This window comes from Python bivittatus, unplaced genomic scaffold (assembly GCF_059951505.1).
Source record: "Python bivittatus isolate LINGU-HERP-01145 unplaced genomic scaffold, Pbiv_v1 ctg000070_np1212, whole genome shotgun sequence".
In the NCBI taxonomy this organism is placed as follows: domain Eukaryota; kingdom Metazoa; phylum Chordata; class Lepidosauria; order Squamata; family Pythonidae; genus Python; species Python bivittatus.
Genome location: NW_028277034.1, coordinates 17,818,447 through 17,835,734, shown reverse-complemented (window position 1 = coordinate 17,835,734; position 17,288 = coordinate 17,818,447). Strand labels below are relative to the sequence as shown.

Below are 17,288 nucleotides of genomic sequence, written 5' to 3'. Positions count from 1 at the left end.
CTAATCAAGCAACCCCTCTCCTTCACATTCTAATGTGATACAGTGATACAGCATTTGTCTGCAAGAGTGGTGTAGTATCAACTACTGCCAGAAATACTCTGTCTCAGTCCCTCCCACATTTTGAACAATGCCGGGCCTTAACTATGTGCATTATGGCCATCATGTCATTTGTCATGTGCTGAATCAGCATCTACTTGTCCCTGGGTCCTTCTACACAGAAGTAGATGTTCGCTTGATCTTACCATGTCCCATCTACTGCACTATGAGGGAGAGGAAAGAGACATTTTAAAAAATAACTTTATCAAGCTTTTAAAACATTAAAATTAACACTTATTTTTAAAAGATATTAGCTTGTAATATTATATATGCACTAAGCAGCAGTGTAAGTATATAGTTATATACATATTGTATGTACGTTCCTTCGAGTCATTGTTGACTTCTGGTGACTGCCTGGATTAGTCCCTGCACTGTTCTTGCTAAGATTTCAGAAGTGGTTTGACATGCCTCCTTCCTAGGGCTGAGAGAGAGTGACCGGCCCAAGGTCACCCAGTTGGCTATATGCCTAAGGCAGGACTACAACTCACAATCTCCTGGTTTTTATCCCAGTGTCTTTACTACTACACCAAATTGGCTCTCATACAGTTATATAACAATTGTACAGAAGAGTATATACTTTAAAAAGAGAAACCTAACCTAGTATGTAATATACTATATAGTGAAGGGGAAAAAAGCAAAAAAGTATGCTAAACTATTAAGGGGGAACAGAAAGAAAAATAAAAGGACCTCCCTAGAAAATGGAAGAAAACTAGAAAAGAAAGAAACAGCTAAAAAACTAGAAAACTAATAATTAGCACAGCTAAAGTATATCTAATTCCAAATATATATTGTTTTAAAACTTATTTTATATTAATATTATCTGAAGACTGACATCCTTTCATGAGGCCAGTTTATGCAGGATTGCAGCTAATGCCTTCTGTAATGTTCTTGTTAAAGCAGTATTAAAATCTTAGCATCAACATTTAACAGTTATATTGGATGATAACTTGTAAATCCTTAAAAGCCTTTAAAATTAATATGAAGATGCCTGAAACATATCTAGAAGTATAGGAGCTGTCTTCTCCTTATTTTGTTTTATATCATTCTGTAATTATTTCATCTGGTCAAGGGGCCTTTCCAGATTTCATCATATCAGTAGTATCATGTATTTCCTGTAAGGTTAAAGTCATACCCAGCTCACCTGATTGTACATCAGAAATTTATGAAAATATTTTTATTAAACTTAAAAAAAGCATCTGAATGCTCATTAGCATGTTCTATGTATAGAATTTAATATTGAAGCTGATTTTTTTTAAACAAGAAACACATATAGATCCAAATGAGAAAAGCCTTTTACTAAGATAATAGATTTCAATTTTTTGAAATGTATAGAATTTAATATTCTATATATTTCAAAAAATTGAAATCTATTATCTTAGTAAAAGGCTTTTCTCATTTGGATCTATATGTGTTTCTTGTTTAAAAAAAAATCAGCTTCAATTCACAAAAAAATCTGTGTTCTTTTGTAGGCAGCCCTTTAGCATTCCATGATGCAAATGTGTTTAAACTTTTTTTTAAAGAAAAATACCAAATGTGTTATTGAAGTGGCATCTGAATGAGATCCCAGGTCTACATGACAAATAACAAAATATTAAACATTGTGTGATCCATTATAACTGTTTTAAAGCAAGTGTCTTGCCAATGCTTGTCAGTATGATTTGTTTATTGTTGCGTGCAATAGCAAAGGCAAGTGGGTGATGCTGTGATGGGCTTAAACATTGCTGATGTTGAAATATATTTGTTGTGTTGCCCTTGCCTACTTATTCCTTGCAGTAAGTGGAGACAAAATAAAATGGGTCACCAAAATGGCATGCCCATTTTGGTGGTTGGAAGGATGTCTACAGATTCCAATGGATCCCATCAGTACTGTGAACTTGAATTCAGAAATGGGCAGTTCTTCCTCTTTTCTCTTATTATTCAAGTTCGTAATAGAGCAAAGGGGGAGGTTGAAATGGGTTAAGAAGTTAAAAGGAAATTAGAGTTGGACTCAGCAGGAGAAAAAGAAAATGGCTAGCAAGAGATGATGAAATTAGAAAGTCTCGGGTTTCTAAAGAAATGCAGATTCTAGGATAATTCAAAATCTCCTAAAGACGAGTTAGGAGGAGAAAGACATGGGAACTCTCTAACTGACTCACATGTTCAGAGAGAGAAGAGGATCTGAAGACATGGAAAAGAGGATCAAGGTAGACAAAAGAGATTGCCAGCTAAGCTTAACTGAAGCCCTTGATTGAGTCTCCATGGAATTGAGTAATAGTTGTACACTTAGTTATAGCTTAACTAGGTATAGGTCATATTAACAGCAGTACTTTTGCAGGCAGAGGGATACTTAATATCATAATGCTAGAACAATTAGGTCATATAGTGATTTACTACATTCAAACCTTCTTTAAAGGCAGATGCCAGAAATGTGTATGGGAGGATGGGAGTGTGTGGTGGGGACTGGAGCTCTGTTTATATACATTAACTAAATGTTACTTCCCTGATATGCTATGAGTAGAAAAAGTGATTGACTTGGTTCACAAGAAGGACATTGGCTGCTATGTCTTGTCTGATGAATTCTAACAACACATGACAAGTGGTGACAGCATAGTGGGAATGAACAGATAAACAGTTGATTCTTTTGAATGAAAAATTGTAACAAGGTCCAAGAGAAAGAAATAGTTAAGGCCAAAGATTTGTGCTGCTATCCAATGTTTCTTGGACCCCTGGAGGTAGAAACAAGGCCACACAAATGTGTTTTTGCTAAGAGGTTAGATGATGAGCTAATAACAAAATGGGCATATCAGATTCAAAGGAAGCTCTGTGTGTGTGTGTGTGTGTGTGTGGGTGGGGGGCATTACAGAGCCCAGTAATAAGCTGAAGGTTCACCAAACCTTCCCACAGTTGATGAGAAACGAGAGAATCAGAAAGCTGACAAAACACTTCCTTTTGACAAGTCAGAAAAAAGAAGCAGTTGGGAGGGATGATAGACCCTGGTGCTAAGCCCAAAGCTGTAAAAAAACAATTTTCCACAGCAGTTGAGGGAGGAAAGCAATCCACAGCTACTGTATAAACCCAGCTACGTCAAAAAAGGGAATGGACTGGTTGAAGGTTTTACAGGAAAAAGCAGTAGGAGTAAAAGGAACCCATTAAGTAGATGGTTCAAAAAGAAAGAAGCATAGGGAGGTTTCCTAGACTAACAAAACAAAAGTAAAAAACAAAGTTTCAGGAGATAGTCCAAGAAGGATTGAGAGAGAGAGAGAGAGAGAGATGGGGAAAGAAAGGAAGAAACAGAACCTCTCAGAGGTGCTAGTCCTATCCCTAGGGAAGTCCCCTAACATGTTAAAGTTTTATTTATGTAGAAGATTTACATGGCCACCTGTCTTATACATGATAATCCTATGTGGCTCACAACGACATTCCATAAAAACAGAATAAATATAATCAACAGAATCCTACCACAACATATATCCCGACCACATTACCATAACATCCCACCATCTCTACATTACTGGGTTTACTTCCATTCTAGCCCAATGCTTGGGTGCAGCCCCTCCGAAGACTACTCCAAAGAGTCGGGGCAACCACAGGAATGGTGTGTCTCCAAGGTCCAGCCAGATGGCAACATTTAAGGGAAGAGTGCAGTGCACTCACCCTATCAGACCTAGTAGGATGGACAAAAGCCCTTAGAGAAAGGTGATCCCACACATAACCTGGCCTTATGCCATTTAGGGTTTTAAAGGTGATAATCAAGACCTTAATTGTATCTGGAAAGTAACTGGAAGCTAGTTCAGTGTGCACAGTAGCCATATAACATGGGTAAAATGTGAAGTACCCACATTACAATGTGCCGCTGCATGCTGGACCAGTTGTAACTTCTAGGTGGTCTTCAAAGGCAGTTTCAAGTTGAGCGTATTACAGTAATCCAACTGAGAGGTGACTAAGGTGTAAGTGATGGTGAGTAAGGCCTCCTAGTCCAGGAAAGGGTACAATTGGTGCTTAAGCCAAAACTTGGCAAAGGCCTATCTAGCCACAGCTGGCACCTGTTCCTCAAGCAGGAGCTGTGAGTCCAGGAGGAACCCAAATTGCACACCAACTTGGGGGGAGTGCTATCCCATTGAGAGTCACAGATGATGACTCACTGATCCCTGGGGAGCCAAAAACACAAACCCACTCCATCTTGCCAGGGTTGAGTCTAAGGTGGGTCCCCTCCCATCCAGGCCCCCACAGCCTCCAGGCACTGGGTAAGCACCTGAATGGCACAATCTGCCCAGCATGGGATGGAGATGTATAACTGAGTATCATCCACATATTGATGATACTGCACCCCATGCCATCAAATGACCTCACCTGGAGGCCTCATGTTAGATGCTAAATAGGAGATTTAACTGTTGGTATAGGGGAAAGACATTTGAGGATTCTGTGTAATGTTTCAGAGCAATTAAGTGGCTGAAAAGGGAGTGGGTAACATGAGCTAATCTCACTGGAAGAATTCTCTTCTAGCCAGAGAGGTGCAGAAATATGAGAATGTGGAAAAAATGATTCTACGCTGGTATGAAGTAATGAAACACACATTCACACACATGCAAGCAGTGATTCAGAAAACACTTGTGTAACCCACAGAAGGGTGTTAGAGAATTGTGGCCAGATTGCTGGATTTAGGAATCATATGGCTGCAATGCAACTTAAAACCCAGTGAAGAAGTGGTAGAAGAAGTAGGCCTTGAACGGGTCTTGCATTTCCTACCAAGTCCAGTCAGATTCTGAATTCAAGAGCACCATCCTGAGGCAGGAAAAAGGGTGGTAGAACTAGCTAAGGATTATTTAGCAACCCGAAGACAGAAGAGTGTCTGAGTTCAGCAAATGTCCCAGGGGAACAAGTGTAATTCCAAGAGAAAAACCAAAGGCTCAGAAGGGAGAATTTTTTTAAAGAGGATGAGATAGAAAAAAGAAACAAATCTCAAAGAGGAAAGGAAAGTGAAAAGGCTGAAGGGGACAAAAATGTTTATACTTGTGGTGAAACAGGATATTGGAGTAAAGCCAACCATAGCTCTCTGGGATACTACCCAGCAGAGGGTGGGAATAGTACTCATAAAAGAAAATGGACAAGGGGTAGAGAGGCTCTTTGACAATGGCAGCGAGAGCTTTAGTGAAGCCACATCTAATCAGAAATGCTTGCAGAAGAATCTGTTTGGAGCATGCTAGGAAGATCCTATTAGTTGAAACCTAAATCCAAGACTTAGGCCAGTAGTAGAAAATTATTGTGGGTGTTGTGAAAAGGTTTCCATACAAAGTAATTATTGGAATTCATATGTCAATATGTAGACAACTGATAGTTCAAGGTACTAAACTGAAGTCCCAGCAGGAAGAAAAGATGGCTGGAATTACAACCAGAATTTAAGTGAAAAATTGAACATTTCTCTTTACCTTTCCAGCCTCGTAAAACTGTCACTCTAACACCTACTATTCTTTGGTATTAATATTGCATCCTTTTTTCCTATCCCTGCGAATCTCGCATAGCAGTACTCCTCATATTAATATTAATTTAGTATAAATTTATGAAATACTTAATGTTCTCAGTTTTCCGTACTCATGGATTCTCATTACCTCCCAGATGATTAATCTGGGGAACAACTCAGGGCATTGTCACAATTTATTTCTAAGCTAATCAGGCTTGTATAGGGAGAACAGGAACTCTGCCAAAATTGCTCCCACTTTGCCTAAGCAAGCCCAAATTAAGTTTTAACAGCAGCCATACTTTGGGAAACCCTGTTGTGGACGTGACCAGACAAAAAAGGGAGTAAAGTCCAGAGAATTTTAACAATTCTTATGCATTGCCTGCTCAGAGCTAATGACTTGTGCAAGGAAATCAGGGACCAAAACCCACAGCAAATAACAGCACTATGATTGGTAGATTTTTTTCCCTTTTTTTGCTGGATGGTGACATTACATATAATATATGGTAGTATAACTGTAATTTTGGAGTATCTAGAGAACTGTATGGAAATTGAGCATTTCAAAATGGAATAGTTTTGGGTGGATTATATCTTCTAGATGAGATGATAAAAGTAAACAGTCAAGAAAGTATGAGAATTGCTTTTTAGTAAGTGATATATTTATTTCTTATCCACCCCTAACTCCAATGAAATAATTTGTTTTATTCATGAATAGGATTATAGAAGAATCAGTTATTTTAAGGGATTGTGGAATCACAAAGTTTGAAAATTCCCGCTGTAACTGATAATTGTAACCACAATATATATAAACATAAATGTCCTCCTTGGAAGAAAAAAGGGCTTTTTGTTTCTATTTTGGTGGGGCCCAGATTTTTTAATAGTGTAATTAGTGAGACTTAAGACATGAAAGATTGAGAATTGCTGATCTAAATAGAAAAAAAAAAAAATGATAGTAAAGCTGAAGATTTAATTACTGTATTTCATCTGTCAACTTTGCATTCTGCGTTTACCTGTTCATCTAGTGCTAATAAAACAATGCTTAATAAGTAAATATAATGTAATTTCATTCTAGTAATTTCAGTACATGCAATATGGATATTGGTATATGAGTTAATGCCATAACCTGAACATTTTAATGGTTAGCAAGTGGTTAGAAATCAGCTCTAAAACATAACAGTTTAATTTCATGATGCTGATCTGAAGAAAAGGATTTATTGACCTGTGATGATTTTGCATTATTTTGCTGCATGATATTCCTTGTTATTCCTCATGCTACAACTTGCTTTAGCAATTGGTCCTTATAAGGTAGTACGGTTTCGGATTATTTGTCTTGGCAGTATGACAAGCATGTACATAATCTAGATTGCTTTTTAATTTCAAAATAGCAGACAGTAATCAGTTCATGGTAATGGTCACCATTTGTTTACCCAAGTTTCATCTCCTGTCTGAGGTTATCTTTCTGCATTACATCATCTGTGCGGTAGATTTTTGTGAGCGAGTCCTGGGATTTGTTCTCTCCCCCCACCCTTTGGAACAATGCTTGATTGATGTCGTAATTGGACCTACATTTTCGTTGCTTTAGAAACTAAGTGTAATAAGGGTGTTGTGGATAAAATTAGGTTGCTGAATAATATGGCTACAAGTTTAGATTTTTTCAATTTATGAAAATTAACAATGCTGGGTTGCCTGCCTTGTAAGTTTATAAATTTGTTAAAGGAATGTTAGTGATGGTTTTTATTAGTATTATCAAGGTTTTTTGCCTACATTACTCAGATTCTGCTATAATAACTGTTAATATTTATTGTATTTTAATAGAAGATTGAGCATATAGAGAGGGTGTCTGTATGCATGTATGTGCATGAGAATGAGCAAGCTATAAATTAAAATTGCAACTTGAACTCATTTATCTGAAAAAGATATTAATGCATGTCACCCATTTTTCAGTATTTATCTGCTTTACATCCTTCTATGTTACTGAAATCAATATAGCCTAATTTTTAATTTCACATTGATACATAATTATGAAAAGAATAAGAATTCTGCTTAAAATTTGCTACCAACCCCAGGAATGTGGACATTTATCTGCTATGACATTCTGAAGCAACCAAGTGACATATAATTACATTTCATCACATAACAGACAAAATACCCCCCCAAAAAGTTTAATATTTTACAATAATTTCATTGATTTCCTCATTTCAAAGCATTAGTGAACATTAGTATACCTGAACTTGTTATTCTGAGAATCAGACTCTAACCCAGTTTTCTAAATGAAAGCTCTACAGATAGTTTGGATTACAATTCCTTCCATAGTTAAGTTGTACAGGGATAATATTTACATCTTATGGAAGGATTTTGCTTTTTGAATTATTTTCACTTTTGTAGTAAAACTGGTATCTAGATTTCCTCTGATATTCCCCCAAATGCCACCAACTACCAGTTTACAGAGAGCAGTAGGACATTCTTTATATACATACATACATACATACATACATACATACATACATACATACATAAATACGGCTTTGTAAGTAAGAGGCAGCATGTAGATGAGATATGTCAGCTTTAAAATTTAGAAAAAATACACTGATGAACTAAAATAAGGAGACATATTGATGAAAAATAGCAAACTATTTCAGTATGCTAATTCTGAAAAACTCTTTTCTTTTTTTTAAAGATATTTACTTTTATTAATTTTCTTCTAATTCTTTTGACTTCACTCTAAGTGATTTTCCTAACTGCTTCTCACTTTGATTCCAAATATTGTCAGTGTCGGTTCTTATGCACATTGTAATTAGCCTGAGATTCACAAGAGGGTGCTGTTCTATTGCCTGTGTTAAAGTAAGAGTCAAACACCATTCTGGTTTCTGTTTTGAATGGGAGAGGGATGCAGCAAATTGTATTAAAATGTCTTTCAGTAACTGGGTAAACATTTTTTCTCCTTTTTTTAAAGAGTGTCTTTGCTATTTTAAAGCATATGATGGCTTTAGTCATCTCATTCCTGGTGGTCAACTCATCTGGGCTTCATGGATAGCATACAGCTAATCAGGCCTAGATATGTGAAGGTATGGGGGGAAAATCAGGAAAGCACTAATTATTTTTCTTTTCTTGTAATCCCTTTTCACCTCAATTTAAGAAAGATAAAACATTAATAAAGGAATTATGAATTATTTTTGTTTAGAATAAGGAATACATTTAAAGCAAGATGTTCATATAATGTTTAAGCAAGGTGTTCATGTAATGAAACTCTTTATCCCTGAAGGCAGCCTCTAAAAGAACCCAACAAAAATACTTTTTTACACAAGATCTTTTCAGTTCTTTTTTGAGTACTTGTAAGAGTAAACAGATTGCTGTCTTTAGGGGACACTTATTTCCCAAGAAATGGATAAAAGATTCAGTGCCTCCTTTTCTTGAGAATAAACTTGTTCATTTTTCTTGAGATTGGAAAATCTGTTCTTGTCTTCCTGTCAGTCTGATGAGGCCTTAAAGGATAGGAGCACAGTGGGGTTGGCAGTGCCCCAAATATTTCTATGGATTTTAATGGAGAAAACCTAGGAACTGCTTCCCTTACATGCTCAGAGAAGCAAACCAAATATAAAGTTTTAGAATTGGAAATGCTCTCTTCTCATAGCCCTGAGTCTGTCCTTGGGATCTGTGAAAGAAACAGTAGCACTTTTCTTTCTTGTTTACTTCTTCATTGAAAGATAAAGATAATTCAGAGAGCTCTGAATTCAGTAAATAACCTCTGTTTCAGCTGCACTAATATATTTTAGTAGTTTACAGGTGAAACTCGAAAAATTAGAATATCGTGCAAATGTTCATTTATGTCAGTAAGGCAACGCAAAAGGTGAAACCAATATATGAGATAGACGCATTACATGCAAAGTGAGATATGTCAAACCTTACTTTGGTATAATTGTGATGATTATGGCGTACAGCTTATGAAAACCCCAAATTCACAATCTCAGAAAATTAGAATAGTGTGAAAAGGTTCAATATGCTAGGCTCAAAGTGTCCCACTCTAATCAGCTAATGAATCCATAACACCTGCAAAGGGTTCCTGAGCCTTTAAATGGTCTCTCAGGCTGGTTCAGTAGGAATCACAAGCGTGGAAAAGACTGCTGACCTGACAGTTGTGCAGAAAACCATCATTGACACCCTCCATAAGGAGGGAAAGCCCAAAAGGTAATTACAAAAGAAGTTGGATGTTCCCAAAGTGCTGTATCAAAGCACATCAATAGAAGGTTATGTGGAAGGGAAAAGTGTGGTAGAAAAAGGTGCACAAGCAGCAGGGATGACCACAGCCTGGAGAGAATTGTCAGGAAAAGGCCATTCAAAAGTGTTGGGGACTTTCACAAGGAGTGGACTGAGGCTGGAGTTAGTGCATCAAGAGCCACCACACACAGATGGATCCTGGACATGGGCTTCAAATGTTGTATTCCTCTTGTCAAGCCGCTCCTGAACAACAGACGACGTCAGAAGCGTCTTACCTGGGCTACAGAAAAAAAGAACTGGTCTGTTGCCTAGTGGTCCAACGTCCTCTTTTCTGATGAGAGCAACTTTTGCATCTCATTTGGGAACCAAGGACCCAGAGTCTGGAGGAAGAATGGAGATGCACACAATGCACGATGCTTGAAGTCCAGTGTGAAGTTTCCACAGTCTCTGTTGATTTGGAGAGCCATGTCATCTGCTGGTGTTGGTCCACTGTGCTTCATTAAGTCCAGGGTCAATGCAGCCGTCTACCAGGAGATTTTGGAGCACTTCATGCTTCCTTCCGCAGACGAGCTTTATGGGGATGCTGACTTCATTTTCCAGCAGGACTTGGCACCTGCCCACACTGCCAAAAGTACCACAACCTGGTTCAATGTCCATGGGATTACTATGCTTGATTGGCCAGCAAACTCGCCTGACCTGAACCCCATAGAGAATCTATGGGGCATTGCCAAGAGAAAGATGAGGGACATGAGACCGGACAATGCAGCGGAGCTGAAGGCCGCTATTGAAGCATCCTGGTCTTCCATAACACCTCAGAAGTGCCACAGGCTGATAGCATCCATGCCACGCCGCATTGCGGCAGTCATTTCTGCAAAAGGGGCCCAAACCAAGTACTGAGTACATGTGCATGCTTATACTTTGCAGAGGTCTGATATTGTTCTATTTCCAATCCTTGTGTTATTGATGTCATGTAATATTCTAATTTTCTGAGATTGTGAATTTGGGGTTTTCATAAGCTGTATGCCATAATCATCACAATTATACCAAAATAAGGCTTGACATACCTCGCTTTGCATGTAATGCATCTACCTCATATATTGGTTTCACCTTTTGAGTTGCCTTACTGACATAAATGAACATTTGCACGATATTCTAATTTTTCGAGTTTCACCTGTATGTAAATTGTAGTTGAATTCTTACTAATAGGATTATTTTGTGGCAAAATCAACCTCAAACTTTTTAATGTAATATGCCAAATCTATTTTATATTTAACATTAAAGGTAAACATGTTCCTAGAATAACAAAGTGACTTTAGATCTATAAAAGCTTTTTTTAAAAAAAAAATTTCAAATACTTCATTTTTTAAAATCAGAAAGAACTCACCCCCTTTCAGAATTTCTGAAAGATTTACACCTCTATTCAAGTGTTAATTCCTGTGTTATCTTTTTAAAAAGATAGCATGTCAACATTTAAAAAAAGGAAAAAAAATTATCTGATCAGCGGAAATCAATCCCATAATGAAGACATGCTTATCAAATAGTTTAGTAGTTTACCAAATAATGTAAGAATAATGTAAATGTATATTTATATAACTTTAATGATTCTATGTATTATAAGAATATTTGGGTTGATTCTTAAGACAAAATATGTGACAAGATGAGCAGTTACAACACTTCCAAATGTTTTTATTCCCATCAGGATTTGCTGCAGAAGGGCATTCACACTTGTCTTCCTGAAAATTACTGCCTATAGTATGTGTGATTTTACAAATATGTTCATATAACCAACAAACTCTTGTGTCCTGGGCTGGCAGATGTTTTGCTTCTTGATACAATGAGGAAACTGGTTTAATATAGTTTGCCAAGTCACATATTTATCAATATAGTTTGCCAAGATACGTATATATCAAAATTTATAAAAAATACTTTTTCCATTCTTTTTATAAAAATGGACTTAACCTGATTTCCTAAGCCATAATAGTATGTTAATTACACATTTTAAAAATAAAATAATTAAGGGGCTAAATTGAGCAATACTAGTTGAGTGTGTGCCTTCCTATTATAGTGTTGTGTTCTGTGAACTATGAACACCTGTTTAAATGGGAACTTCTTGTTCAACCTCTGTGGCAAAGTGTAGTTGTCATTTATGCAAATTTCAATTGAGGATTTTAAAAACCCACACCCGTGACCTTCTTAGTTCACTGTTACCTAAACTGTTCCATATTTGTGGATTTGAAACCTTGTCAAGTAGTCCATTAATGAATACTTGATAGAGATATTTACAGCTTTGGTGCAATATTATTTTTGGATGAAGTATGGAACGAGGAGGTGTCAGCCAACACCATGCATTATATTCACCTTGGTGAAAATTTATATTTAGTTTAGAGGCTGTTAAGTAAGTAAGTCTCCTTATTCCTATCCTGCCTTCAGTAGTAAGACATTGGAGCCAGCAACCAATGGATTTCTTCCCCTCTGGGATTTGCTTGACCTACAGAAGCCGATATAATACAGGCAAGCGCTTGTTACTCTATCTGAATTGTCCATCTGTACCTTAATGAGTGAAATAGTTAAGCAGCTGAGGGAGTGAGCGACAAGGAATGTGTCTTTCCATTTGAGTTGAATTTTTCGATGTATGGGGGAGAAGGGAGGGAGGCAGTGAGAGATCGACTTACATCATTAGAACTGCATTGAGTGTGCCTGTGTGCAGGTTAAGAGACAGACTACAGTGTCTTTGCTTTCTGCAGGAAGCAGCAATGCCGTTTGTATCCTAAGAGGAATTTTTTATTTAGAAAAGGAAGCGTTCTTTCTACCAAGGAAATGGCTTTCCTTGTGCGTTGCTATGCCAACTGCCTGCAGCCATGGTCTTCCAAAGTAAGCACAATAACGTAATTATATTGGCGTATTACATTCAGACTCATGATTCTCTAGGTTTGTTTTTCTCTGTGTATGTGCCTTTGGTGCTCCCCCCCTCCTTTTCTTAGTGACCCTACTGGTGCTAGACACGATTTCCTTGAATGTGAGGGACAGACATTATTAAATTAAATGTCCGTCAGTATTATGCTGCTTAGATTAATTGTGCAAACTTGGCTAGTTGAGTGGAACAGAGATCACTGGTCATCCTGTCAGCATCATTAGCAGCCATGGAGGAGGTCCCTATTCAGATGCTCTGCCCTGATTTTTAAAATAATAATTTAAAAAAATGGGGCTTAGAAGCTCTCTGTCACCGTGATTGCAAATTAAACAGGAGAAATGACAATCTTGGCTGAATACAGGAAGCTGGTTCCTGCATCCTGACTAATACTATATGGTTTTAAGCTTTTTTGAGGGAGTCTTGTGTGCAGTCAGCCATTTTAGCTCCCCCCTCCTTTTTTTTCCTCCTTTTTGCTCTCAGGGAATGCTCCCGTTTCTTGTAGAAGAATGCTGGATATGTATGGTGTTGCTAGGCACTTTACCTCTGTGCATGCTTAAGATATAAAGTGTTACAAAAATGGAGGCAAACGCTGTTTGGATTATATTTCTGTACTACCAGTGTGAGAGATTTTGTGAACGATACTTTGAGCTCTTGGCTTGTTTCCCCCCTGTTTTTTCGTTATTTAATTTATTGCAGTAGAGGTTGATTGCTATTCATGAGAAATTAGTATATCATGTGTAAATTAAGTTCGGCATATGTTTGTTCATTATGAAACCTCTTGCAATCCCAGCTAACCATGGAGTTATGGGCCAGCAGGAGAAATATTCAGTAAGTATAGCAAATTCTGCTTATTTTTTAAAGGTTTTTTTCCTAAATTTAATTTTAAATTGTAGCTGCCTGTATTCATGCTCATTTTACTTTTGTGGAAATAATGGTGAATCATTGCAGTAGAATCAGCTTGGGTTTAATTTTTTTTCATTTATATTTAACATTTTTAAGTTGCATGCTTCTAAATACTATATAAAGAAGTTTGTAATATTAACTTTATGTAGGGTTTACTTCAGTTGAACTTCTGACCATATTTCTTTTGAAGTTAAAATTACTTCAGGATGTACAGTGTAGTGGAATAATTCTCTAGACAATATTTCATTGTGTGCACATGATAAATCTGGTTTTTGCCTGTGTGGCAAATCATGTTTGTTAAAAATTGGAATTATTTAAAATGGACAAGAAATAAATGCTAGCCCTTTTAATTGATCCCATGAGTCAACTACACTTCTGTCATCTAGTAATCCCATAGGTGGATGCTGTTTGTTGTTTGTGAAAATAGCATTCATAAACAGAAGAGAAAAATTTTAAGTGTGACTCTTGAATGCCAAAAATTTAAGGCCAAAATCCAGAAAGCTGTAGCTGTGCCCAACAGAGCTGTCCTTTTTTCCTTTGAATGGCAGCCCCTTACTCCCCCCCCACCCCCCGCACTGCCGCATTGATCAAACTGCCTCAGAAATTCCCTTGAGGTTTCAAAGCAGTTTGCCATGCTATGCAAGAGACTGGTGTTTGAAAAACAGAGGTCAAAAGCCCCTTTGGGCAGTGCCAGTTTATTTGCATGGCTGTCTGAATTACGGCCTTCGTTTGTCATTTAAACTTTACAGGACCCTAAAACATGTGAAAATAAATAGTAAGCATTACTTATATACTTATGTTTATTTAGTAAACGATTTTTTAAAAAAAATGCTTTGTGCAGGTATGACTATTTATATATGATTATCCTACATCCTTAAACAGGTTGCCATGTAATATTCCTGCTGAAGTGACATAAGGCCTAATGTGGAGTAGGAGGTTTTCCATACAATAAAATGTACTAGGCTTCAGTAATCTATGGATAAAAGTGATACTTTGTGTATGAGAGAGGGAAAATTGAGACAACGTTAAAGAGAAAACTAAAACCAGAATATATCAGATGGTTGTTTGTATTTATAAACTGGTGACTTTAAAATTGCAAAATAATATCTTGTTAGTGAATTATTAAGAAACAGCTACCATTTAGATTAATTCTTTAAATATCTTTAATAATGTCATATGCTCTAGAAGTCTATACATATTCTTTTCCTTTATGAATCACTGTGCTGATTGTTTCATTTTAAATAAGGGTGGAGCTCCAAAAAGAGAGAGTACTGCCTTCCCCTTCTTTAGCAAGATATTGATGTGACAACAGTAACCATTACCCTAATGCGCATTCTCTTTCCAGTTGGCATGCCTGAAACCCTAACTTCTCATGCTAAGAACTGACTCAAAAATGGAATGCTTAAGTTATATAGGAACAAAATAATCAAGTTTTACATTAGAGTAGAAGTGTAAAAAAAAAGAGGGGTTGTCCATTGACAGTCGTCTTAACACGGTCAGGAAGACATTACTTAGGCTTTTATACTTAGGAATCGTAGGACAAGCATAAGAATATTCACACTAAATAAGACAAAAAGTCTATTTCCTAAACATCCTGAGTTCCAAGATAGCCAATCAGATGGTTTCAGGAAACCTGTATAGATTAGGCTTGAAGTCTGTTGCCTTCTCCATTGTTACTTTTTACCAAAGAAGTTCCCTGTATAGAAGATAAGGCTATGGAGTGCTTCAGATTCAGTTCCAACAAAGTAGGAAAAGCATGGAGAGCATGACATCTGGAATTCTTTCCATCCCCTTTACCAGCAGTGTCCATTTGTTTGTGTACATGTGCATGAGGAAGCAAAGGATGGCTGTATATGCTCTGCTCTGTGTCCTGTGAACAGGAGGGAGGGGAGCTTTGACTAGAGCAATCACAAGCGTTCTGAGTCACTTCCCATCTGCCTCTCCCATAAGGATGATTTAGTGGATTTTCTGCAAACGTTTTTCTCCACAGCCTTGATTTGGTCCATTTTTGAAGGTGATCTTTCTTTTATTGACTTCTTCCTCCCCCCCATATCAAATTTACTTCTTTTTGTTTCAGGTTTTATTTAGTTATGCTGAAAGACAGAATCTTGACCCTCATTACATAATTTCTTATCAACGTACCTTTGGTGAAAAAAAAATGTTGCTTCAGAATATACAGAAGTACAAATGTCTGCAACTCTTTAATGCACCTTCATCTTTCATGGGATTGCATGGCTGCCTTGCTGCTTGATACCAGAAAAAAATATGGCTGCTTTAAAGAGTTGCAGACAAATACTACATTTGCTTCTCTATGTGTCCCAAAATACCTTTCTGGAATTGAATCAGAAGCACTGCACAGTTATAGAAGTGTACTTTACACTATGGGTGTTATCCTAGTAACATGAAAAACAAAGCAAAGTTGTATACAGGTAGCTTTCGTTTAGCAACCACAATTGAAACTGGCAACTTGGTAATTAAGCTAAGTGGTCAGTAAGTGAAACTGCAACTGTGCTTACAGTCTTACTTCAGCTTTCCTTTGCTTTACATACCTGCGAAGGTCTAAATATGAGGATTGGTCACAAAGTTACTTTTTCATTATTGTTGTAACTGTGAACAATAGCTAAACGAGGCAGTTGCTCAGCGAGGACTACCTGTAGTGCTGATCATAGTTCAAGAGTACCAAGTAAAATATATGAAAAGATCTGAAGGGGAGAGAGAGGGAGGGGGAGAGAGATATCGACCTCCTGAATTCATCTGTCTGTGAAGTAAAATGTGCTGGTTATTTCTTCCCAATGGTATCCTGATTTTGAAACTCCATGGAAAGGAGATTAGATACCAGTCTTATAGTCTTTTAAAGCGTGACCATGTTTTTATTGAGACAAGCATCTACAGGATAGTTGCTAGGTGCCCTTCCAAGTTGTTTTTTGGTTTTTTTGGTAAGTTCTATATTGTGTATGTTACAGTCTTCTCTATTTGCTTTGTGGCATTATCTACTATTGATGATCATTTGCTTCTTGAAAAGCAAAAGGTTGATGTAAATCTTACAGAAAAACACGAATAGAAGCTTTTAGTGCAACATTTAAGTGTTTTTCCCCTTTTCATGAATATTGGCTGTAACAGATTCAGAAATAAATGAAGGTCTAATATATGAAATAGTATTTCATAATTTAAAGTTCCATTTCAACTTTTGCCATCTGTTAATATTGTCTTCTGTTTGATTTTCTCAGTACCCATTCTTACATTTAAAATATTTTTAATTTGCTGGACTAGTTTGAATATTTTATGGACTTATGAGGCCATAATTTGCCAAATTAACTTATTAACAAGCTATTTGTTCTATAACAATCAAAGTTGTTTAATTTATTTGCATCATCTCAGTAGAGTTCCTGATAGTTGAAGTCCCAGAATCTTCTATATGAGTTGGCAATTGCTGGGTGCCTTTTCATCATTAATTGCTAAGAATTATTAGTTATTTACATCATGAGTTGAGGCACTGGGGATTACGTAAGAAAAACAGTAAAATCTATTCTAACACATGTTTAATAGTACTGAATACAGCTCATTCACATGGCTGCAACTTAGTACTCAGATTTAAAAACAACAAAAAAGTGCTGTTGTAATTTGAGAGACTATATGGATATCAAGTTGCAAAAATGTGTAGGCACAAATTGATGCTACTTTGCCATCTAAAAACTGAATGTCTCTTGGCTTTCTCATCAGTATGTTTGT

At 36.8% G+C, this 17,288-nt stretch overlaps 1 protein-coding gene across 9 annotated transcripts in view; it reads left to right on the top strand.

The window, feature by feature from the left end:
* The window catches only part of RAPGEF2 (Rap guanine nucleotide exchange factor 2), a 196,259-nt gene that overhangs the window by 100,880 nt on the left and 78,091 nt on the right, over positions 1 to 17,288 (top strand). The window contains exon 1 of one of the 9 annotated variants that reach the window (XM_088132710.1): positions 12,490 to 12,616. The exons of 7 other annotated variants lie outside the window; for them this stretch is intronic. In XM_088132710.1, coding sequence (XP_087988836.1) covers positions 12,563 to 12,616 — 54 coding nt within the window. In that variant the 5' untranslated portion in view covers positions 12,490 to 12,562. Of the gene's footprint in view, positions 1 to 12,489; positions 12,617 to 12,842; positions 13,485 to 17,288 lie in introns of those variants that run through there. One more of the 9 variants, XM_088132709.1, reaches the window with a different exon arrangement.